The sequence below is a fragment of the Mus caroli genome, chromosome 5 (assembly GCF_900094665.2).
Source record: "Mus caroli chromosome 5, CAROLI_EIJ_v1.1, whole genome shotgun sequence".
Classification (NCBI taxonomy): domain Eukaryota; kingdom Metazoa; phylum Chordata; class Mammalia; order Rodentia; family Muridae; genus Mus; species Mus caroli.
In genome coordinates, this window is record NC_034574.1 from 138,745,813 (window position 1) to 138,769,910 (window position 24,098).

A 24,098-nucleotide genomic window follows, 5' to 3' on the forward strand; every position below is an offset into this window, starting at 1 on the left:
TTCTAGGTCAACTTCCTCATCTTTATCAAGCTCTGAGTCACTGGAGTCAGAACTTGCTGAACTTATTGTTAAGTCTTTTAATGAGGGATATATTTTTGCTATTTCCTTTTCTTTCTCATTATTTCCTTTTCCTTTTGAGTTTGCCTTTTCTCCCTTCTCCTTTTCTCTCTCTTTTTCACCCCTTTTTTCTTTTGCTTATGTGTTTCCTATCTTCCTCTGACATACTTTCTTGTTGTTCCATAAGAATTTTCTGACCTGCCTTAACTGCTTCTATTAAACAAAAGCAGAGGCCAGAAATTACAAAAACCGAAACAACAAGGTTAAGAGCTACCGACACTGGGTCCACGGGCAAGAAAAACATATCCCCCCTTTTAACTGGGGATCAATTTTGGAGACTTACCGGTACCACTGTTCCTCAGCTGAAGAGTTCTGAATCCACAAGATCCTCGGGTACCCCGTGCCAGACAACAATTTGTTGCGCCCACCTCGTCCCAGCAAGGAAAACACAACATGGTCGGATTCTTCTCAACAGCTTTATTGCAGGAACGCTTCTATGCTATGGGGACCCCAGGAACCCAGGGAGGACTCATTATATACACCCCAGCATCGGGAAAAGCTTTGTGTCCTCCTGGGATTGGTCAGTCTGCCGGCACCTTAATTTGCATGCACCCACTCAGGAGGGGTTGGCGCCAGATTCGGGCTAGCGCCTGCGCAGTGTTGTTTACAGCCACAGTATACCAGAAAACAGTGCCATCTTTTAGGCATCGGCTGCCTACACAAGCTGCCTAGTAAGACTAACTATATTTGTTTGGTTCTGGGTTTTACTGATAGACCCTGCCTCAATTAATAAGATAGAAGAGTTGGTGGAGATGACGTTATCCTCAGGCCACCCATACACAGGAATGTACACACCCATGTGCGTGCACACACACATGCGTGCACTCAAAAATAGGAGAAACATTTATTAATAAAAAAATTTAGACACAGCACCTCACAATCAAGAATTTTTATACATTCAGTAATGATAATTGCAATGGTTTAAATGTGTACCCCACTTGTGTGGTTAAAAACAAATCTTAAATATATTGTGTCTAGCCAATGGAACCTCCCAGTGGTGCTTATCTACTGTAAGTCTCTGCTCATGAATAGATTGGTCCCATTTTTGTAGTCACAGCTCAAGGATATAGCACTGTATACTTGAGGAGATGATTGATGACCCTTCACTTCTTTCTCATTCTCTGTTGTCTTCCTACCTTCAGGGATAGAGTTGTAAAGAAAGATGCACTCAGCCCACATGTCTACCCCTAGACTTTGGACTTCCTAAGTTAGGTAATGAGGAAATCATTTCACAATAGCAGCAGAGAATGAAGAAAGATGTGAATTTGATGTTTAACCCTGGACATTCCCAGTTTGTGGATTTTTGAAATTTGCCAACATCGTTTGATTTCTCCTCTATACCATGCTTTCAAATGCTTTCTGCTTTCCTGGTGCCTCTGCATGCCCTGGTTGGATTATGTCAGAACTCTCTAGAACAATGGTTCTTAACCTGTGGGTCATGACCTCTTTAGGAGTCAAATAGACCTTTCACAGGAGTCACCCACAACTAACTATCAGAAAACACAGATATTTACATTATCATTCATAACAGTAGCAAAATTAGTTATGAAGTAGCAACGAAAATGATTTTATGGTTGGGGTCACCACATCATGAGGAAGGCTGACAACCACTGCTCTAGAACATCTTCCTTTCTGCTCGGATGATTGGCTCAGGAACTCACAATTTAATAATGGCTACTAAGATGTTTGTGGTTCTTCTTTTTTTTTTTTAATGAAGCCATTTGTAAAATGTGTGTGTGTTTAATGTTTTCTTGTTGCAAATGGTAACCAGTTCTCTTAACTCCTGCCTGTGCTCCTCTCAGTTTCCAGCCCAGCCTCTTCAAATGTCTCTCCCAACTTTTTCTCCCTCAGTTTCCCAATGGTATGCTTAAACGTTTCCTTCCCAGTTATCCCAATACTAGCAAACCCCAAGCCATAACAACTGTTCTAGACTATCTGCTCAGCTCAGTTCCTTTTGGCCCAACTGTCTTCTAACAATGTCTTTACTGATTGCCTTCTCTTCTCACTCTGATACCCCCCACCCCTAATCTCAATTGGCCTTCTTATATCCTATCCCATTCCCAGAAATCCAAGAGGCAACCAACACTGAAGGTCATAGAGTCAAGCAGATTAAATTGCTAAAAAAATTTTAAAGGGCCAGTTGACTAGAACTGGGGATCCTTTAAAGGGCTAGGCACAGAAGAGAAACCACACTACAGCCATTTTGTAACAACTTGTGTCTTTGTTAGGAGTACTTTAGAAGGTGTACAAAGAAATATTTACTCTCTGTAATGCCAATTCAACCAGGACGGTACTCAAGAGGCCAGTTAAAGACAAGCACACATTATCTACAGAATTCTAATTCATCATAATTCTGCCTGTTTCATGCCTTCCTGGTTCAGTCTTGAACACCTCTTTCACTTCTTTCGGTCTCTTTGTCTTTAAAGTGATCATAAAAACTCCAGCATAACATATCCAACAGACTGGATAAGAACTGTTAAAAGAGACATATTAAAATATATTTTAAAAGAGTGATTTATTGTAGATGAGACATTTGTATCAACTTTCCTATCCAAGGCTCAGAGAACCCTGCAGGAAAGATGAGGGAAAGAATGTAAGAGCTAGAGGTTGGAGAGGCATGTCATGGAATGTCCTAAAGACTACAGAGAAAAACAACTGAGTTGTGTGCCAAGGAAACAGTACAGAGAGGCAAGTGAAGTTCAATTGTAGGCTTCACATCTTCCAGAGCCAGCAGGAGCTTTATTGGGAGAAGGCCTTGAATAGGTAAAGATCGGTAGATATAGTTTAATTGTGTGGACTTAGTGTGTTTTGGAATTTGAACCACCATAGACACAACTACAAATCAGAAGGAAGTAGTGCCAGTGGATGGATTTGAGCTCCTGAAAGAACAAGTACACACAGAATATAAGCTCAAAGGTCAGAGTAAGGAAATGCATGACCTTATTTTGGAACTTTGACAAATGCCCGGTGGAGAGGCCACACCACAACTACAAGTTCAGGCAGTGTGCAAGTAGCCCTTGTACTGGCTGTATCCCTGTAACCTCCTCCTTTCCCAGCAAATAAATAGACTGGCCTCACTAGATGCCAGCTAAGCCTACCATAGGATCCCTGCAAGACTCTCAGCTGGGAGGGAAATTTGGAGGCCTGAACTGCTAAAGGAAAGTTAAGATGAAGCTCATTGCCAACCTTTCTATAGAAACCTGGGTGCTGCTGGTTACTAGCTTGGTGCTCTTCTACATGTAAGTAGCTGTCCAGGCTCCTCCCCTATCTGCAACTTGAAATGCACCCCCCTTTCTTTTTCTGTTGAAACATCCAAAGAGATAATGGAGGGGAAGCTGAAATCAACATCAGGTAGTTCCTACCAATATCATTGGCCATCCTAGGAGCTTCCACTCAGAACTCTAACCTTATGGGTTTTGACAAGACTTGCCCATATAATAATACAGGTGGCTCTCAGTCTATACNTAGACTAACCAAAAATTGTGTGGCATTATAAACAATTGACTAGTGTCCTGGCTACTTTCTAACCACCAGTTTCACAGACACAACCTAAAATTACCCAGAAAGAGTTTTGATTGAGAAGTTGTCTAGGTCAGGTTGACACTTAGGCAACCCTGTGGAGGATTGTCTTTATTGGATGTAGGAAGACCCAGCTCATTGTGGGCAGCAGCATTCCATATGTAACGATAACAAATACACACACACAGACACACACACACACACACACACACAACTGGATGAAAGCAAACAAGCAGATACCTGTCTGTGGTCTCTGTGTTCTTCACTGTGACTGGCTATTTGAGTTTCTGCCTTGACTTCCCAGATACAATGGCCTATTATGTGGAGTTGTCATGAGAATAAACCCTTTCCCCTCTAAGTTGCTTCTCGTGTAACATTTTAGCACAACAACAGAAATAAGACTAGCACATTAGCAACCATGGCCTTTCCAAACTTTGAGAAACCTTAGAACAGTATGGTTGCTTAGTTTTATTCTCTCCCCCCCCCCTTTCTCTTTTGTCAGCATAAGTGATGAGTGTTTGACTAGTTACCTGTGGATGTGGGTGTTTCTTGCTTCCATTTGTCACATCTTCTAATCTGATTTACACAATCCCCCACATAGTAACTGTTCTTTTTTTCTGCTTCTGTGATAAACTCCATGACTAAAACCAACTTGAGGAGGAGAGGGTTTTAGCTCACCTTGTCTTACAGTCCCTAGAAGCCAAGGCAGGAACTCAGGGCAGGAACCAAGGCATAAGGCTTGGAGGAACACTGCTTCCGGTCTTGCTCTCTATGGCTCACTTGACCAGCTTTCTTATACCACCCAGCAGCACCTGCCTAGGTTTGAAACTGCCTATAGTGGACTAGGCCCTCCTACATCAATCATCATTCAAGAAAATACCCCACAGACTTGTCCACAGGCCAATCTGATAAAGACATTCTCTCATTCTTTCAAGTATGGTTGCCTCTTCCCAGATGACTCTAGCTTGTGTCAAGTTGATTTAAAAAAAAAAAAAAAAAAACCTAATAAACACAATACCCCAGAAATTTTAGAAAGGTCAGCATCCATAACTCTCTTTTCTTTGACCATTATCCAGAACTCTATTATTTTCTAAAAATCATGTTTCCACCTTGCAATATTGAAACCACTTAACACTAAATGTTTTTGTTATTTTCTTTTAATTTTTTTAAAGCAAAAAGAAGTCTGGTGCTTTGAATATTTTTGGTGCAGGCAGTGGCACTATTAGGAAGTTGCTTCTTGTGGAACATTTTAGCACAGCAACATTAGCAACCATAGCCTTTCCAAGCTTTGAGAATCTTGAGAACAGCCTAGGCATTGAAGGAGCAAGTGTGTCATTGTGAGTGTGGGCTTTAAGACCCTCATCCTAGCTCCCTGGATGCCAGTCTTCTCCTAACAGCCTTCAGATAAAGATGTAGAACTCTCACCTCCTCCTTGACCATCCTGCCTGGATGCTTCCATGTTGATAATGCCTTTATGATGATGGAATGAACCTCTGAACCTGTAAGCCAACCCTAATTAAATGTTGTCCTAATAAGAGTTTCCTTGGTCATGTTGTCAGAGAATGGTTCACAGCACTCAAACTGTAAGACAAGCAGAGAGCACAATCTTGCAGGAGGAATCTCAGTTACTAGTCAGGCCTTGTAGAGGTGTTCCTTGGTGATCCTTTAGTACATGTGGCTTTATGCAAATTCTTAACTGTATTTGATAATGTTTATGAGTTTCACTTGATTTATAGCAAATGTTTAGAAACTGCATTGTGTTCAAGACTCACCACTAACAAAGAGAGAGTGGACTAGAGAGATAGCTCAGCAGTTAAAAACATTGTTTTTCCAGAAAAATCAGGGTTCAAAACCAGTTCCCACATGGTGGGTAACTGTTATTCCAATAGCTTCAGGACTCTCTTCTGCCCTCCATGGCCACTGAATATATGTAGTACATAGACATTTGTGCAGACAAAACACTCATATATGTAAAATAATTAAAATTTAATTTTAAAAAATGAGGGGAAAGAGGTATTAATTTGCATGTCTGAAACATGTATATGTCCATATTTTATGCCATATACTTAATCTGTTATTGATAGGAAGAGCCTGACCTTCTGAAGTTCCTTTGTCTTGCACATCAAAGGATTCTTGGGTCAGATCAACCCTGTATACAAAATGAGCATTTCTACTATAATTTCTAAGTTTGCTATGATCAGACTTCCATTGTATGAAAGCTTAGAGTAATCTGCAGAATTATATCTATCAGTCTTGCTTCTTCTCCCACATGTACTATGTCAGTCATCCTGGAGTCGGGAAGTCTTTAGCTTCATGAGAATTTAGGATGTGTTACATCATCAGTGATAGCAGCTTTGCCCCATGGAGCACCTAACTTAGTAGAACTCTGTTCATATTGAGGTGACATATACAGGAAATAATCTTCCTCATTTATGACTGTCTTAGTTTGGGTTTCTATTGCTATGTAGGGACACCATCACCATGGCAACTCTTAATAAAACATTTAATTGTAGCTGGCTTGCAGTTTCAGTCAATTATCATCATGGTGCTGGAGAAGTAGTTGAGAGTTTTACATCTGGATCAGCAGGACAAGAGAATGTCACTGGGCCTGGCTTGAGCATCTGAAATTTCAAAGCCCACTCACTCCCAATGACACACTTCTTTCAACAAGGCCACAACTCCTAATAGTGTATTCCCTGTAGGACTGTGTAGGCCTATGGGGCCCATTTTCATTCAGACCACTACATTCCACTCCTTGGCTCCCATAGGTTTGTAGCCATATCATAGTCAAACTTTGAAAGTTCCCATAATCTATTACAGTATCAGCACTGTTTAAAAGTCCAAAGTTCCAAGTTTCTTCTGAGACTTATGCAATCTCTTAACTTTAATCCTCTGTAAAATCAAAATAGAAAAGAAGATTACATATTTACAAAATATAATGGCACAGGATATACATTACCATTCAAAAGGGAAGGGAAGGGAACATAATGAGGAATTACTGGACAAAAACAAGACCAAAAACCAGTTGGGAAAACTCCAAACTCTCCATCTCAGTGTATAATGTCAAAAGACTCTTCAGATCTCCAACTCCTTTCATCTTTGTTTACTGCAACACATTTCTGTTTTTCGAGCTCATTCTGCTCTTTTAGCAGCTTTTCTGGGCAGATATCCCACAGCTGTGGCATCTCCAACATCCTAGGGTCTCCCAGGCAGTCCAGGCTTTACCAAACTTTGCAGCTCCATACAGTGGTCTCTCTAGGCCTCTAAGCAGGGATACCTCTGACAGATGCCTGACCTCAGCAGCTTCACTTTGTCATGAGGGATGTGGGGAATTGCAGGCTGATCTCCAGTTGAGCTGAGGTCTGAACCCTGATGGTCATAATTCACCTACATGACACGGTAGGTGTTCCCTCATGCTCCTGGAACTCCGGCCTCTGCCTAAGTTACCGCCCACCACAGCCCCCACAAGAGAAGCATGGTCAGTAATCACAAAAGCAATGCCCCAAGCTTCTGACCTTCAGGCTAAACTCCTCCCCACTTACCCAGCAACAGTGAAGACCACAAAAGGGGTGGCTACAACCAACCAAACAACTTTCAATACTATGATGTCTGAAAATCTCTGCCAATGCTGTTAATCCATCTCTTGGATTTAGCCTTAGATAATTTTTTAGGGGGGGATACAGGCAACTTGCAGCCACATTCCTTGCTAAACTATTACAAAAACAGCCTCTAGGCCACATATTAACATTTTTCTCCTTAGAAACATGTTGAGTCAGACCTTCACAATTCAAATTACCCCAGTACCACTGTCTTCCATATTTCTACTAGGATGGCCCATTAAGGTCCACTTAAAGCATTCAGCTGGTTTTGTTTTGTTTTGTTTTGTTTTGCTTTGCTTTGCTTTGCTTTGCTTTGCTTTGCTTTGCTTTGTTTTATCCAGCATCCTAAAGTCAACATTCAAGAGCATGGTTTGCCCTATTATAGCAATATCCCACTCCTTGGTACCAATTTATGCCATAGTTGGGGTTTCTATTGCTGTGAAGGGACATCATGGCCCTGGAAACTTCTAATAAGGAAAACATTTAATTTGGACTGACTTACAATTTCAGGGGTTTTAGTCCATTATCTTCTTTGTGGGAAGCATAGGCAGACATGATTCTGGAGAAGGAGCTGAGAGTTCTACATGTGGATCAACAGGCAGAAGGAAGAGATTGTGTAGCTAGTCTTGGCTTGAGCAGTTAAAACTCAAATCCTGCATAGAGTGACATACTTCTTCCAACATGGCCACACATCTAATAGTAACGCTTCATATGGGCCTATGACATGCTATTTTCATTCAAACCACCACCCTGACCATCATGATAAATAAAATTCTGTCTGACACCATGGCTCTTAGATGATTATCACCAATTGGAGGTCCAGATTGACCCATGACATGAATGGTCTTTAAACAATGCCTTGGCCACTAAGGGAACATACTGGAAAGTAGCCTTCTCTATAGCTTAACTCAACCAGATTGCAAGTCAGAGAATCTTGGGAGTCTCTGAAATTTCTCTGAAGCCAGTGTCAGTCATGAACTCAATTGTCATTATATGGACATAAGAGCTCCATGACGGGTTCCAGGTCTTTCTAAAAAGGCAATTTTCAGAACTGTGAGAGCCTCTAACAAACATTTGGCTTAGAGAAAAGCAAACACTTAAGTCTCTGACCAGTCTGGAAGAACAATACCATAAGGTCTCCATGGGCCTGTGGCACTAAGTACATTCAGTGATGTAAATAAAAATCCCCCCTTTTATCTGATGAGAGTTATTGCTTCAGGAAATTTTCTAAATGGACAAGAGCAAATGGAACACCCTGGGAAGCCTTGAGCCTGAATCCCTGAGACTCTAAAATCCAAATCTGGGGCTTTTCATCAATGATGTTCTCTTGGACTGGAAGTACAGCAGCTTCCACTATCTCTATCCCATCATTTTTATGGGAAGGACATTGGAGAGGAGAGTAATTGGGATTGTAGCTGTTTGGGTTTTTACTCCTATTTTCCATTTAGATGTTACATTTTGGGTTTGATTCTTGCAGTTCCTGAGTCATGACTGACACATGTCTATATTTATAAACTTGTATTTCTCTGTTACATTACAGATACGGGACCTATTCTCATGGCTTGTTTAAGAAACTAGGAATTCCTGGACCAAAACCTCTACCTTTATTTGGCACCATTTTCAATTGCTTTGATGTGAGTAGTGTTTAAGCTCATTCATTTCTATCTGTATTGATTGATTTTTTTTTTTGAGATTGTGTTTCTCTGTATATCTGTAGCTGTCTTGGAACTCACTCTAGAGATCAGGCTGCCCTGGAACTCAGAGGAGATCCACCTGCTTCTGCTTCCCAAGTGCTGGGATTAAAGGCAGGTGCTATCACTACCTGCATGTTCTTTCATTTCCTATAGTTGCAATTTGTTTTACAATTAGATTTATCTGCTTTTATTTAGGGTTATGTGTATTGGTCTGCACTTATGTCTATGCACCACATGTGAGCCTGGTGCCTGTAGAGGTCAGAAGATGACGTCAGATCCCTAGAACTAGAGTTACAGATAGTTGTAGATTGCCACGTTGGAGTTGAGAACTGGACTTGTTTCTTCTGCTATTGCAGACACTACTCTTAATTGCATAACTGTATCTCCAGCCTCAAAGTTTTGAGTGGGACTTATGTGTGTGTGACAGTGTCTCACTATATAGCCATCTTGACTTGGACTGTACATGTAGGTCAGACTGGCTTTAAACTCTTAAAAGATCTACCTCCTTCTGCCTCCTGAGTGCTGGGATTAAAACGTACCTCCTAGGGCACTGGGATGTTGGCACATGCCTTTAATTCCACTTCTCTGGAGGCAGAGGTAAACAGATCTCTGTGAGTTAGAGGCCAACCTGATCTACTAAATGAGTCTAGGACAGCCAGGGCTACACAGAGAAACAAAAACAGAAACAACAACATCAAAATCAGGAGGAGGTTCTGTGGTATCAGAAGTCAGAAACAGTGTGTTCAACTAGGAGAATGCTTTAGATGTCTTTAGATATCTCTAATAAGAACTTGCCTCTGCTCCACCTAACAGCTGACTCAGACAGATAGAGACACCCATAGCCAAACAGTGGATGGAGCTTGGGGACTCTTATGAAAGAATAAGAGGAAGGATTGTTGGCCCTGGAGGAGATAGGAACTCCACAGGAAGACCAACAGAGTCAACTAACCTTGGGAACTCTTGGGGCTTCCAGAGTCTGAACCACCAACCAGGGAATATACACAGGCTGGACCTAGGCCACATATATGTAGCAGATGTGAACTTTGGTCTTTATGTGAATTGGAAACAACTGAAACAGGAGGGCTATCTCAAAGTTGTTGCCTGTATGTGGTATATGTTCTTCTACTTGGGCTTCCTTGTCTGACCTCACTGGGAGAGGAAACCCCTAGCCTAATAGATACTTGAAACACCAAGGTGGTGGGATATTCAGCAAGACCCCGACCCACTCAGAGGGGAAGGAGAGAGTGAGGGGAGAAGGATTGTAGGAGGAGGTTACTGGCAGGGGATCAGTGAGTGGGATGTAATGTAAGTTAAATTTTTTTAAATGAAAATAACATAAAATAAAGAACTTGCCAGTGCTTTCCAGTGAGACAGGAAGCCCAGTTTTGTAAGCAGTCAGTAATTTGGCCCTAGTTAAGAAGCAGTCAGCATGTAACAGAACAATAACAAGTTTCATTTTCTTTGTCTTCTCAGGGCCTGTGGAAATTTGATGAAGATTGCTATAAAAAGTATGGAAAAATATGGGGGTAAGTCTTCTGGAGTTTTCCATTCCACATACTAATTAGGATAATGTACTTCCCTGCATGAGGACATTGTGAGCACACAGTTCTTGTGGTGAAGCCTTTTGATGTGGTGCACATCACAGGCAGCAAGTTGAACAGTATGAGTTCAGTTGACAGTGTTGTCTGCCATGCCACCCTCTGAGATTTGGTAGCCCCCAAACCCAAGGCTTACCACCTCTCCCTTCTAATAAATTAAGACTATGTTCACAACCTCTAAGCACATGTTCAGAAACATGGGAAGTCCTTACAATTCTGTGCATGCAGTCATCATTGATGTGAGTTCAAATGTGGTACTGCACTGCTGTATCCAGAAAACACTTTCTCTGGAGTCATCTGTTGCCTGCAGCTCTTACAGTCGTTCCACCCTATCTGGATCATCTTCCAGATTGATCCCTGAGTCTTGGAAGGGGGAGGGGTGCTGGATAATTTTATGTCAACTGGGCACAAGCTGAAGTCATCTGAGAGGAGGAGGCCTTAATTGAGAAACTGCTTTCATAAGACTGGGCTGCAGTGAAGCCTGCAGGATATTTTCTTAATTAGTGATTGGTGGGAATGGCCCAGTCCATAGTGGGTGGTGCCAACCCAGGACTGGTACTTCTGAGTTCTATTAAAAAAAAAAAAAAGTAGGCTGGGCAAGCCTGTAAGTAGCACTCTTCCATGGCCTCTGCATCAGCTCCCACCTCCAGGTTCCTGTCCTGCTTGAGTCCCTGTCCTGACTTCCTTCAATAATGAACACAGATATGGAAGTGGAAGAGGAATACACGTTTTCCTCCACCCAACTTGCTTTTTGTTCCTGTGTTTCATTACAAGCAATCAAACTCTGACAAAATCAGGGTATGACAGCAATGTTCCATATAAGATGAACAATCCACAATCTCTTCCTCTCTACATGTTGAGCAGTTGTGGATCTCTGTGCTAGTCACCATGTTCTGTTAAAACAGCACTTCTCAACCTGCATGTCATGACCATCATAAAACACATATTTTCTGATGATCTTAGGAACCCCCAACCATAAATTTACTTTTGGTGTTACTTCATAACTGTAAGTTTGCTACTGAAGGGTATCAAAGTTCATAAGACCATCAGAAATATGTGTTCTCTGATGGTTGCAATCCACAAGTTGAGAACTGCTGTGCCAAAAGAAGCTTCTCTGTTGAGAATTGAGAGCTCTGCTGATCATCTTATTAGGTCCATGTAGTGTTACATTCTCCTTCAGTGTCTATGGTCTCCCTAGCTACACAAGATCAAGCCATACAAAATTCCAGGATGGAGTGGGGATATGGTCAGAAAGTCCCACACCTAGCTGAGAAGTTGGCAAATCATATCTTGATAGGAGGATAAGACTTCTTCAGGGATGGGTCCCCCAAACAGCTATCTCATGCTGCAGTAGATAGCCCTACATGCATGAACATACTGGCAGAAGTAAGTAGGGTTTATAAAAAGAGAGAGAGCACATGAAGTTGGAGGGAAATGGTGATGGTGGGGACTGGAGGGGAGGAAATGGGAGTTGCCTTCATTAGTCACCAATGGGTCCTCAGCAAAAGATGGGACTTCCTGCTCACTCCCCTCTCCATGATGAGATTTTTGTCTATCTTGAGATTGTGAAGTCTTGTGCATGCTGTGACAATCATGGTGGATCCATTTGTACAACTGCCCCATTGTGTCCAGACCAGTTTCCTGGGCATACTCTGCCTCAAGCTCTTAGAATCTTTCTCCCCAATTCTGCAAGGATCAGAGTGTTGGGAGGAGAATCTGCTACCATCATTCTGCTAAATGGACATAGTATTGAAAGGACTCCCAGCTTGATATTAGACCCATGGAGTAGCTCACCTCTTGGTCTCATCAGCAAAGCTCCTTTCTTCAGTAGATCATGATTATGATGGAGATCTTCAACTGGCTAATGTATAGACCCTAAGAGATTGTAGATAGTTCAGTCCTGAATGAGACATCTGTGTAAGAATTTTTCTTTTTGTCCACTAATGATATTCAAGATAAGAACTTTGCTAGAAGTATATATGGGTATTTCCTACCCATCTAATTTTGCTGACACTGAAGAAGAAATTCAGGGAATTAAGTTAAGTCTTCAGTGGTTTTGTGGAGTGGCTGAGTCAAGGGTGTAATCCTTTACTGTCAGTACAGATGATGTTTTGGAGACTTGGAGGAGGTGCCCCCCCCCATTGTATTGTGAGACACAAGAAAGTGGGAGAAGGATCTGTCTCTTCATCACTTCTCATCAATCTTCAGAAACCACAGGCCTGTATACAGGGATTGCTGAGGTGACACAGTCCATAGAGACATTGTGACCAATGCCAGGCATGTGATGTGTTACCCTCTAGTGTACCCTAAGTAAATGCTTCTGCAACATCATTACAGACACTGAATAGCTTGTCTCTAACTTTCCTCTGATACATACTTTTTTGACTTTTGAGTCATTTTGTAATTTTCTCTAATTTTTTTTTTATCTCTGGAGGTCAAACCCAGTGCCACACACTTGATAGAAAAGGGCTCTACCTCCACACCTCCAAACCAGATACTGAAATATTTAAACACTCAAGAATGGTATTGGCAATAACCAGCATGTCTTCAAAGGGCTCTTTTGTACTAACTGCCTCTTTCCTACTTCAGCCATATTAGACTTCCTTTTATGAGACTCTAAAGGATTCTATGGTCAGAACTTGAAATAGCAGTTCATGTTATGGTGCTTTATACAACTGAGGATATGTACTGTGCATCAGGGCTTGAGATTGAAATCTTGTGTGTGACTCCAGCTGCAGAACCTGACTTCTGAGGTTCAGTTCATTCCTTTTTTCCCCTAGGTTTTATCTGGGCCCAAAGCCTATATTGGCTATCATGGATCCAGAGATCATCAAAATTGTGCTGGTGAAAGAATGTTACTCAGTCTTCACAAACCGTAAGGTAGGCATCCCCTTTTTGAAATGTAAATCTTTACTATTGTCTTAGTCAGTGTTCTATTGCTGTAAAGAGATACCATGATCACATCAGGACTGGCTTATAGTTTCAGAGGTTTAGTCTGTTATCATCATGGGGAAAGCATAGTGACATGCAGGCAAACATAGTGCTGAAGAGGTAGCTGAGGGTTCTACATCAAGATCCACAGGCAGCAGGAAGAGAGGAACACTGGATTTGACTTGGGCTTCATGCCTCAGTGACACACTTCCTCTAACAAGGCCACACTTACTAATCCCTCTCAGTAGAAACACACCCTAATGACCATGCATTCAAATATATGAGCCTGTGTGGGCTTCTCCTATTCAACCCACTACAACATTCTATGAAATTTAAATTTTTAAGATAATTATATAATAATGGTAAAGAGCCACCACCATTCTAAGGAAATTTCTTGGTGCTCTTCGTGGATATATATATAATGACTTATAAATATAGTATATTATTAACATAATGCAATTCTGCTTTTTCTACTTTCATTTCTGTTGCACTTTAAAAAGAAAACCTCTGGGAGTTAGAGAGATGGCTCAGTGGTTAAGAACACTGAGCATTTTTCCAGAGGTCCTGAGTTCTCTTCCTAGCAACTGCATGGTGCCTCACAACTGTTTGTAATGGGATTCAATGTCCTCTTCTCCTGTGTCTGAAGACAGCCACAGTATATTCATATTCATAAAATAAAATTCTTAAAAGAAAGATAGAAAGAAAGAACACTGACTAAAAGCAATTTATCAGAGGAAAGGCTTCAGTGACTGACAATTCCAAGTCACACTTTATTACTGAATGAAGTCAAGGCAGGAGCTTAAACAGAAGCTTGAACGAAAAAATTCATGAAGAACAGCTGCCTACTGGTTTGTTCAGAGTCATGCTTAGCTTGCTTCCTTATAAACCACAGGAGCTAGGGATAGTACTGCCCTAAGTAGACTGGGCCTTCCTGCATCAGTTAGTAATCAAGACAATCCCTCAGACATGCTCACAGGCCAATCTGAGGTGGGCAATTCCTCATTCAAGGCTCTCCTCTTAGATGACTGACTCCAGGATGTGTCAAGTTGACGAAGTTAACTAGGGCACAACTGATACACAAAAGGGGTTGACATTGATAACTGTCCACAGTATCATTAACATTAAGGTTTCATGTGACCCTGCCTCAACCTTCAACTTCTCAAGTGCTGGGGTTCCCAGTATGTGCCACCCCACCTGATGTATGCAGTGCCGAGGATCAAGCCAAATGCTTCATGTATGCCAGACAAGCACTCTGCCAACTGAGCTACATCCTCAGCCATGCCTAGCACTCTTCTCTTTTTTAAACAAAATATGCACATAGTTTTATACTTTGCATTAACACCTATGATATATTTGTACTTCAGGCTATAAAGTATGAAACTCGGGTATAGTCTCATGTTGCACCATCTGTATCCAGTTCTTTGTGTATCATTTAGGGAAAACTGTTCCCTCCGCAGAATTCTTGTAGTATTATCAAAGCCTATTCAGAGACTGAAGAGATAGCTTAGTGGCTAAGAGCACTGGATTTTCTTCCTAAGGACCCAAGTTCATTCCCAGAACCCACACGACAATTTACAACTATCTGCACCCCCAGATCCAGGGATCCAATGCCTTCTGGTCTCTGAGAGCATTATAAACATGTGGTACATAGACACACATATAGAAAAACACATAAACAAAGTAGACAAATCTAATTGTTTTTGCTTATTGACCTATTGGAACCTTCTCACCCAAAGTAAACCAGCACAAACTGGACGCTCATTCTTTATTTTCTTCTATTGATCACAATTTCTTTTTGTCCTCTAGGGTCACATCTTATTGATAACTCTTTCTGTACAACAAGAGAATTCATTCTACCCATTTTTTCTAGAGTTAATTGAAATATTCTTGACCCTTTATCTTTCTAGCAAAAATCAGAACAAGCTTGTCTACATTGATAATGATCTCAGTTCGATGAAAATTTAAAACTGGCCCATGAATAAAACCATTTTCTGTGTTGGATCATCTAAACCCACAACCATTGTCTGTTCTACATGTTATATATTTGACTGCCATGTGGAAATTTTATAGGTTTCATCTGAAAATGCTGTACATGTCTTGTTAAGTTTATATTTTAACTTAACATATAACATTTCTGGACATGTAAGAATATTGTGTAATATTCTTGAATTCTTTTCTAATATAATTGATGTTAAATACAAACATTTGATTTTGAATTGCTGTTGTATCATGGAACAATTGCCAAACTCACTTATTATTCCTATAAGTTCTTTCTCTGTGTTATTTGAAGTCTCATGCACAGACATTATATGGCCTGAAAATGAGAATATTTTTGATTGTTGATTTCTAATCTGTATGCATTGTATTTTGTTTTCATGCCTTATTGCACTAGATGGCAGTTCTAGAATGAGACTGAATGAAAGTGGGAAGAGCTTTTAAAATTGCCACAAATCAGCGAATGAGACATTCAGACTTTCACCACTAATTATGAAGTTGACTGAAGAATATTGTATGTACATATATACATATATATGCAAATAGATAGGCCAATGTAGACATTCCATTGATACAATGTTCATTGATATACATGAAGGAAAAAAGTTACTAGCAGAGAAATAGAATTATCTTTCCTTTTCCTTGTGTCCATGTATGGAAAATTAAGATAAAATAATTGCATTATATCTTGAAATATCAAGTAATTATTTTATAGCATCTACAGTGTTTTAAAAACTCCATGTCAAAGCATCATCCCTATTCTTCAATTCCTCATACTGTTTACACTAGTAATACTTTGCCAAGACCAGTTGCTGTCTGTTACTAATCCATTCTTTTTTGTCTGCACAGATTTGAAAGACACTGTAGTGCTGTCCTATTCTCATGGATTCTGCAAGGGTGATTTTACATTTAAAGTGAGATGGTCATAGAAAGATGTGAAGCTGTGAGAGATGGATAGATATCACCTTCATTTATAGGGATTACAGAAAATTTCAGTAGAAGATTGTTGAACATCTAGTAAGACCCAGACAATTAACAGTGATATTTGTTAAACAAATGATGCTTGTTTAATATACTTTCTAAAATTGTGAAGATTATCATAATTTTAATATGATAACCTTTCTTTCCATTTGAACCCTAGGTTCTTGGGCCAGTGGGATTTATGAAAAAGGCCATTACCATATCTGAGGATGAAGAATGGAAGAGACTTCGAACACTCCTGTCTCCAACCTTCAGCAGTGGCAAACTCAAGAAGGTGACTATAGAGGGTGTTCACTTAAGGAACAAATCCAGAGACAGGTAGAAAACAAACCCAGAGTCCCTTTCCAAGGGTCGATCCTATGAGGTAATGATGGAGAGGGTGTTTCCTTGAGGAACAAACTGAGACAGGTAGAAAACAAGCCTATTGTCTCTTTCCAAGGATTGATCCTCTGAGTTACAATTCTTATAAGATGGTCTTTTGTTTTCATACCAAGAGGACTCGTCATAAAAACAACTGCAACTCATTGCCTCATGACTGGGATGATTTGTCTTTCTGGGACCCGAGTTTCTACATTTAGCTAAAGAATAGAGGAATTTTCATCCAGTACCATGGCTGCTCTGGCAAGGGATCACATCCACAAACCTTCTGGTCTATGTGTTCTGGCTTCAGTGCAGACATGCTTTGAATTGCTATATGATCTGTCTGGAATATAGATACAGCCTTTGTACACACTTTTCATCCCTAACAATGGAGGTAAGGTTAGTTTGTAGAAATAATCTGCCATGTTTGAAAGTGATCTCTAATTGAGGGACAGGGGCAGACAAAGTGATGAACAGAGAATGATTTAACAGAATGAGTCAGAGATAGGAGACACCCACCTCTCACAAGAACAGACAGGAAAGAAAGTTGTGGTAATTCTCCAACCCCAATAAACACATGCAAAGAAAACACAACTCAGTTATAATATTTATAAACTGCACACCTGTATTGAGCAGATATGCCACTACACTACTCCCATCTATGAAATACTTTGCTACTTGCCATTCCTCCAGGCCAAGTGCTTTCATCTTCCTTCCACCTCCTCTTCCTCTGTCTTCTTCTCTATCCCTTTTCTCCTCATTGGCCTTCCTTCTTTCTCTCTCTCCCTGTCCAAAACTTTCAGTCCCACCTTTTCCTTCTTCTGCCCAACCGCAGGCTCTTGCCTTTATTTGACCAGTTAAGGTTGGGAGGTTCACATGAAATCACCTGAGTTTGTGATCCACTCCTTGTCTGAGAAAGTGGAATTGGCATCAAAGCACAAAAAGCACCAGAGCAATATACAAGAAGAGAGTCTACTTAAGAGCAGGATGGGGAAAGAGAACAGAGTAGACACAGGTTCTGGTAGTGGTGGTGGTGGTGATGGTGGTGGTGGTGGTGGTGGTGGTGGTGGTGTGTGTGTGTGTGTGTGTGTGTGTGTGTGTGTGTGTGTGTGTGTGTGTGTTTGTGTATTAGTTTTACAGAGACATTTAGCAGACAAACCAAGCTAGACACAGTTGAGGACAGAACTACACAGAGAATGAGAAAGATCCAGAAGATTAGGATGTATTGCCAAAGTTAGTATAAGGACAACCAGAGCAATTTAGGCAGAACCCAAGAGAAGCTGGGTTGAATCAGTCAGCTGGGAAGATTAGTTTGTACAGATGGTAGAAGCATCCATGACTAGGCCTAGAGATAGTTAAAACAGAGAAGGGAACACTCTGACTTCAGCCCAAGCCATGTCTTTGCACATCTTGGATATAGCTTTCATCTCCTCCCTTCATCTGAGGAAATAAAACTGACATTTACACTACAGGTGTTGTGTTCTGTTCTTAGATGTTCCCCATCATGAGACAGTATGGAGATACATTGGTGAGAAACTTGAGANGAGAAGAAGAGAAAGGGGAGCCCATCAACATGAAAGAGTAAGTAAGTGGTGGTGCAGTTGAAGGGACTGTAAGGACCTCAGTATCCCCTCAACCCTGGGAATACAACATCTGCAAACTGACACCAGGTAAAGGCCAACGTGTGAGTGTGTGATAGGAGCCTAGGCACCACTGATGATCTTGTGATTCTGACTCTGTGGCTCTCTGCCTGGGTAGCTGAGAAATATGAGCTGCCTCACATGCAAATGTTGATTCCCATGTCTCTCTCCACTCAGCATCTTTGGAGCTTATAGCATGGATGTGATCACTGGCACATCATTTGGAGTGAACGTCGATTCCCTCAATAATCCACAGAATCCCTTTGTGCAGAAAGCCAAGAAGATCATAAAGTTTAAAATTTTTGATCCATTTATTCTGTCTACAAGTATGTATACTATTTCATCTCTATTTAAATACTTCCCCTCTACATGCTAGTCAAATTAACATCATAATTAAGATATAGTTCACATGTAAAACTAAGTACATAAAATATACAAGTCAATTGTTGTTTACCAAAGGTCCATACATTTATCATCATTGCCCACCAGAAAATGTATTCTCCAAAAAAACCATTTCATTCTCATCTCCCATTCTTCCTCACCATAAGAAAATGCCTAGCTCCCTATCTGCTCCTGTAGATCTGCCTATTCTGGGCATAGCATCAAAATACAATACAAATATTTTATAGAATATATGAAATTTGGCAACAAGTTTCTTTCATTTACAATCATATATTCAACAGAACCATTTGCTGAAGTTCCCATGTTCTGTAGACAGATCATATTCCATACCATCTGATGGTCATTCAATTTATTTCCAGATTTGGGGTGTTGTGAATAACGCTGTCATGGACACTGGTGTCCAAGATTAGGACTCAACATTTGTTTTTGGGTTTTCTGGGAGGGCAATTGGTGTGGAATTAGTGATTTTTTTTAATAAAAGTATTCTGTGTTCGATAAGTTGGACAACTGAAAAGTTGCTCCCACAACAGCTGCAGCATTCAATTGTGTTGCCAGTAGTTCTCAAGGACTCCATTTTCTCTATATCCCATCTGAAACTTCATTTTTCTTCATTAGTGTTTAAATTATTGCCACCGTAGAGGACATTTTTGAGTCCAACATTGTGGGGAATTATTTATATTTTTATTTTTTTAAATGTTATACATGGGTTCTATATTTGCATTATTTCCATCCCTCCTGTCCTCTTCTAACTTCTTTCTTGTCCTTAACTCTTTCTCAAAATCATGACTCTTTTCCTTTAAGTATAATTGTTGCATATATGTGTGTGCATATATGTATGTATATGTGCATATATATGTGTATGTTTATATGCATGTATATGCATATATATGTATGTATGTACATACACACATGTATATATTGTACCGAGCCCATTTATTATTGCTCTATGTACATATGTTTATGGTGAAGCCCTTGGGATTGGATAGCTTACTAGGGCCTTATCTTTGGAGAAAACTGATGATTTTTCTCAATAGCCACTAATTTCCTGTGGCTTTTAATCTAGAGGTAAGAGTCTGTGAAAATTCCCACAATGGCATGTCAGACTGTGTTATCATTACACTGGTCTTTTCTGGACAACAATATCTTTGAGATTTCATGGATCTAGTTTTCCTGTCATGTCTAGAAGATACAATCTCATGGCAGGCTTTCTCCTTTTCTTGCCTTGACAACCTTTCTACCTCCACATCTATGATTTTTCCTAAGCCTTGGGTTTAGGGCTTGAATTGTAGACATATCAGTTGATGCTGGGAAATCCATTGTCACTCATTCTCTGCATTTAATTTTTTTCTCTGTAGTTCTGTTTCCATTTCTTACTCCAATATATGAGATGTTAAATCTTTCCGTTTTTCCAAGAGACTCATTGAACTTTTTCAAAAAAATTGTAAAAAGGATGAAGAAAGAACGCCTTGCTTCAAACGAGAAGGTAAATGGGACATTACTCTCATGATGCTCAGGGCTTGGCCATGATACTCAGGGTTTGGTCATGATGTTTAGGGTTTGGTCATGATTCTTAGGGTTTGGTCATGATGCTCAGGGTCTGGCTGGTCATGATGCTCAGGGCTTGGCCATGATTTTCAGGGTGTGGTCATGAAGCTCAGGGTTTGGTCATGACACTCAGTGCCTGATCATGATGCTCAGGATTTGATCTTGATACTCAGGGTTTGGTTATGTATCAGACTATCAGTGTGTGATCTATGTACTTTCCTTTGCGTTCTCTTAAAAAGTAATTAGAGAAAACTATGATTAGAGCAAGATGGTGTTTACATCTTAGGAAGATAAATGCTGGGTGAATCAATATGAAAAAGAATTATAAGAACAGTGTACCTTTGCCAAAAGAGGGATAGTTTATATCATACACTGAGAAAAGTAACGGTCAAGTAACATTGCCACCACCCTTCACTGAAAAAAAGTGTCAAAAATAGAATTTGCTCCAAGAAATTATATCTACTATTATTCTGTCTCTAAACTTACTATCTTCAAAAATGATTTCTATCTTAAACCTTTTATTTTGACATAGTCTCCAACAGAAATATCATCATAACTGGTGAAGGTTGGCCCATGTTAAATTTGAGTATGCCTTGCTTTTTGTGTGGGTGTTTTCTTGGCAGTGAGGTCCTAAGCCACTAACTCACCCAATAGGTGAATATCTTCTCTGGACAAATAGTTTGCTAGCTGCTAGCCTACATTTGCTATTTGTAGCATGGAAGTTACAAAAAGTCTGTGTGCAGATCGGGGAGGAAGGCCCCTGTGATTCCAGTTAGAATTTTGTAGTATCTGGAGTGTGGATCACCAAGGGATGCTCCCACAAAACTTGGCAGTGAGCACTACAGATAGAATTAATCAAGGAGGCTGTTGGTTAAGCATTGTGGAGAGAGAACAGAGAATAGAAGCTTAGGTTCTTTCCTGAGAAAGTGCTATGAGAGGAGTCAGCAGCTCTCTGTCAAGGAGTCTGCTCATGAGCCAGAGACACAGATCGGATGAACAAAGACCAGAAGCTGCATTTCTCAGGGCAATGTCCTGCTCCCCAAGGTTTGCTGGTAGATGCTTTAATTTTAAGTGTATGGGTGCTTTGTTCTACCTGCATGTCTATGCACCATGTATGTGCAATGGCTGCAGAGACCAGAAGAGGACATTGGATCCTCTGGAACTGAAGTTATAAATAGTGGTGAGTCACCATGTATGTTCTGGGAACTGAACTCAGGTCCTCTGCAAGAGCATTTAGTGATGTTAAACAGTGAGCAATTTTTCAAGCCCCATAGATGATTGTATATTCATTGATAACTCAAGCCTCACTTGTAAACTCCTGGAGACCATATTCTTAGAAGGGATATGAACCCTTGTTTCAAGTCTGACTCTCAACTAAACATCCCTCACTACTTCCAGAACCGAGTGGATTTTCTACAACTGATGATGAATACTCAGAACTCCAAAGGCCAAGAGTCCCAGAAAGGTAACTCATGATGCTTCACAGTCTGTGGATCAATAAGCCCAGAGGGAAGAAGGTGTCTGAATGTGTGCACGCCTGGTGTGGGGGGTTAGTGTTACAGGCATGGGAGCATTTCTGTCAAATTTCAGAAAGACACTCACATCACACATATGGATTATATGTATGGTATCCACAGGAATGTTCTAGAAGGACACCAGTGTAAATGTGACCAGAGCCTGAAGGGCAGCCACAGAAAAGCAGTTCATGCCCAGAAGTCCTCATTGCAAATACTGATTATCAAATTATCCCATCCCACTCATTTTGGATTTCTGCCTAGGAATTTGTATCCAGGCCCTCTCAGGAAGCACACTGTCTAGTGGTAGGGATGGCCTCTTGGAATGCCACAGTACAATGGTAGAATTGTGTTCACCAGCTTCATCTGCAGTTTATTTTTACTTTTCTGTATAAAGAGCATCTAGGGGACAATATTCCCTGATCTTCTTCCTCCTTTTCCCTCTGGTTTGATATCATCTGTGGATGCTTTGAGATGGAAATTGTTATTATACATTATAGCTACAGTATGATGACTTCCCAGCTCTATCATCTATTCTGTTCTCACCAGTCATCACTCAGCATACAGGAATGTTGTGTTCTTTACTATTTAAAATTTTTAAATTCTATTCTTTTGTTTTGTTTTCTTTTCTTTTTTTTTTTTCGAGACAGGGTTTCTCTTTATAGCTCTGGCTGTCCTGGAGCTCACTTTGTAGACCAGGCTGGCCTCAAACTCAGAAATCTGCCTGCCTCTGCCTCCCGAGTGCTGGGATTAAAGGCATGCACCACCACACCTTAATTATTTAAAAAATGTGTTCACTTGCTTCTATCACTATGACCTCCTGCATTCCCTGCTATGCTCCTTTGACTACTAGTTATTTTACATTCAGCTGTCTTATGCATGTTCACTCAGGGCTCTTTGTGTGATGTTGTTGGTCCTTACCATTTCTTTTAGTATTTATTTATTTATTTATTTATTTATTTATTTATTTATGCGTGTGTGTGTGTATGTGTGTTGTTTAGTGTGGTGTGTGTATGTATATGTGTAGTATAGTGTATGTGTATATGGTGTATGTGATATGTGTGTGTATGTGTGTGTGTTTGTATGTGGTATGTATGGTGTGCAGTATGAGTGATATGTGTGCATATTTGTATGTGGTATCTATGATGTGTAGTGTGTGTATGTGTAGTTTGTATGTGTGTGGTGTGTGTATGGGATGTGTGTGGTGTGCTCAAAAAGACCAAAGGAGAATGTTTGTATTCTGTCCTCTTGCTGTATTAATCTTTTGAAGCAGGGTCTGTAAATGAATCTGGATCTAGTTTGATAGCCACAAAGCCACAGTGACCTTTCTATCTCCATTCCCACTTTGATGAAATTATGAGAATGTGTGACTGTATCTATTTATGTGAGTTCTTTGATTTGAATTCAGGTCCTACCCACTTGTACAAAAGGAGCTCTTACTGTCAGAGCCATCTCTCTAGCCCCTTTAATTTAAGTTTTCTAAAACATATAATCAGTAGCAGTGACGGCAGAGACATAATTTGTGTGTGTGGTATGGAGGGGTGCATCTGCTGTGCACAGATCACAACATAACTTTGTAGAGTCAGGTCTCTTTGTACACCATTACATGGGTTCAGGAATCAAACTTAGCCTCATCAACAAGGACCTTTATCCACTGATCCATCTTACCAACCCTTATATAGTTTTGATTCCTAAAACAGACCTTAATTTGTAAGGCAATTTCTGGTCATAGAAGAACTGAGAAGAAAGTGTAGAGATCGCCAATATACTACTACCCATACCCATGTAACAGCCACACCGCCATCCAACAACCCTGCCCTGCAGAGTGGTACATGTGTTATAAGATGGACCTACACTGAGATCACTTATGTAAGGTTGAGTCCTGCTTTTGGTATTCTATGGGTTTTATCCAGGGGATAGTGGTGCCTATCATGGTCCAACATTGTAGCAGGAGTCATGGCATCAGGAGCTCAAGACAGCTGCTCACACTTCACCCACAACCAGGAAGTATGAGTGCTGGTACTCAGCTTGCTTTCTCCTTTTTATTCTGTCCAGGAAGCTAGCTCATGGGATGGTGCCACAATTAAGATAGGTCATCCAGGACTGGAGCAGTGGCTCAGCAGTTATGAACACCTGCTGCTCTTCCAGAGCTCACAGCCACCTGTAACTCCAGTTTCAGGGAATCTGACACACACACACACAC

At 40.6% G+C, this 24,098-nt stretch overlaps 1 protein-coding gene across 3 annotated transcripts in view; it reads left to right on the top strand.

The window, feature by feature from the left end:
- Positions 1-24,098, top strand: part of LOC110294273 (cytochrome P450 3A25) — a 64,934-nt gene that overhangs the window by 5,379 nt on the left and 35,457 nt on the right. Inside the window, exons 1-9 of one of the 3 annotated variants that reach the window (XM_021162384.2) lie at positions 3,112-3,356; positions 8,776-8,869; positions 10,403-10,455; positions 13,308-13,407; positions 16,595-16,708; positions 18,287-18,375; positions 18,612-18,760; positions 20,192-20,319; positions 21,780-21,846. In XM_021162384.2, coding sequence (XP_021018043.1) covers positions 3,286-3,356; positions 8,776-8,869; positions 10,403-10,455; positions 13,308-13,407; positions 16,595-16,708; positions 18,287-18,375; positions 18,612-18,760; positions 20,192-20,319; positions 21,780-21,846 — 865 coding nt within the window. In that variant the 5' untranslated portion in view covers positions 3,112-3,285. Of the gene's footprint in view, positions 1-3,111; positions 3,357-8,775; positions 8,870-10,402; positions 10,456-13,307; positions 13,408-13,856; positions 13,865-16,594; positions 16,709-18,286; positions 18,376-18,611; positions 18,761-20,191; positions 20,320-21,779; positions 21,847-24,098 lie in introns of those variants that run through there. The other 2 variants (XM_021162385.2, XM_021162386.2) reach the window with 2 other exon arrangements.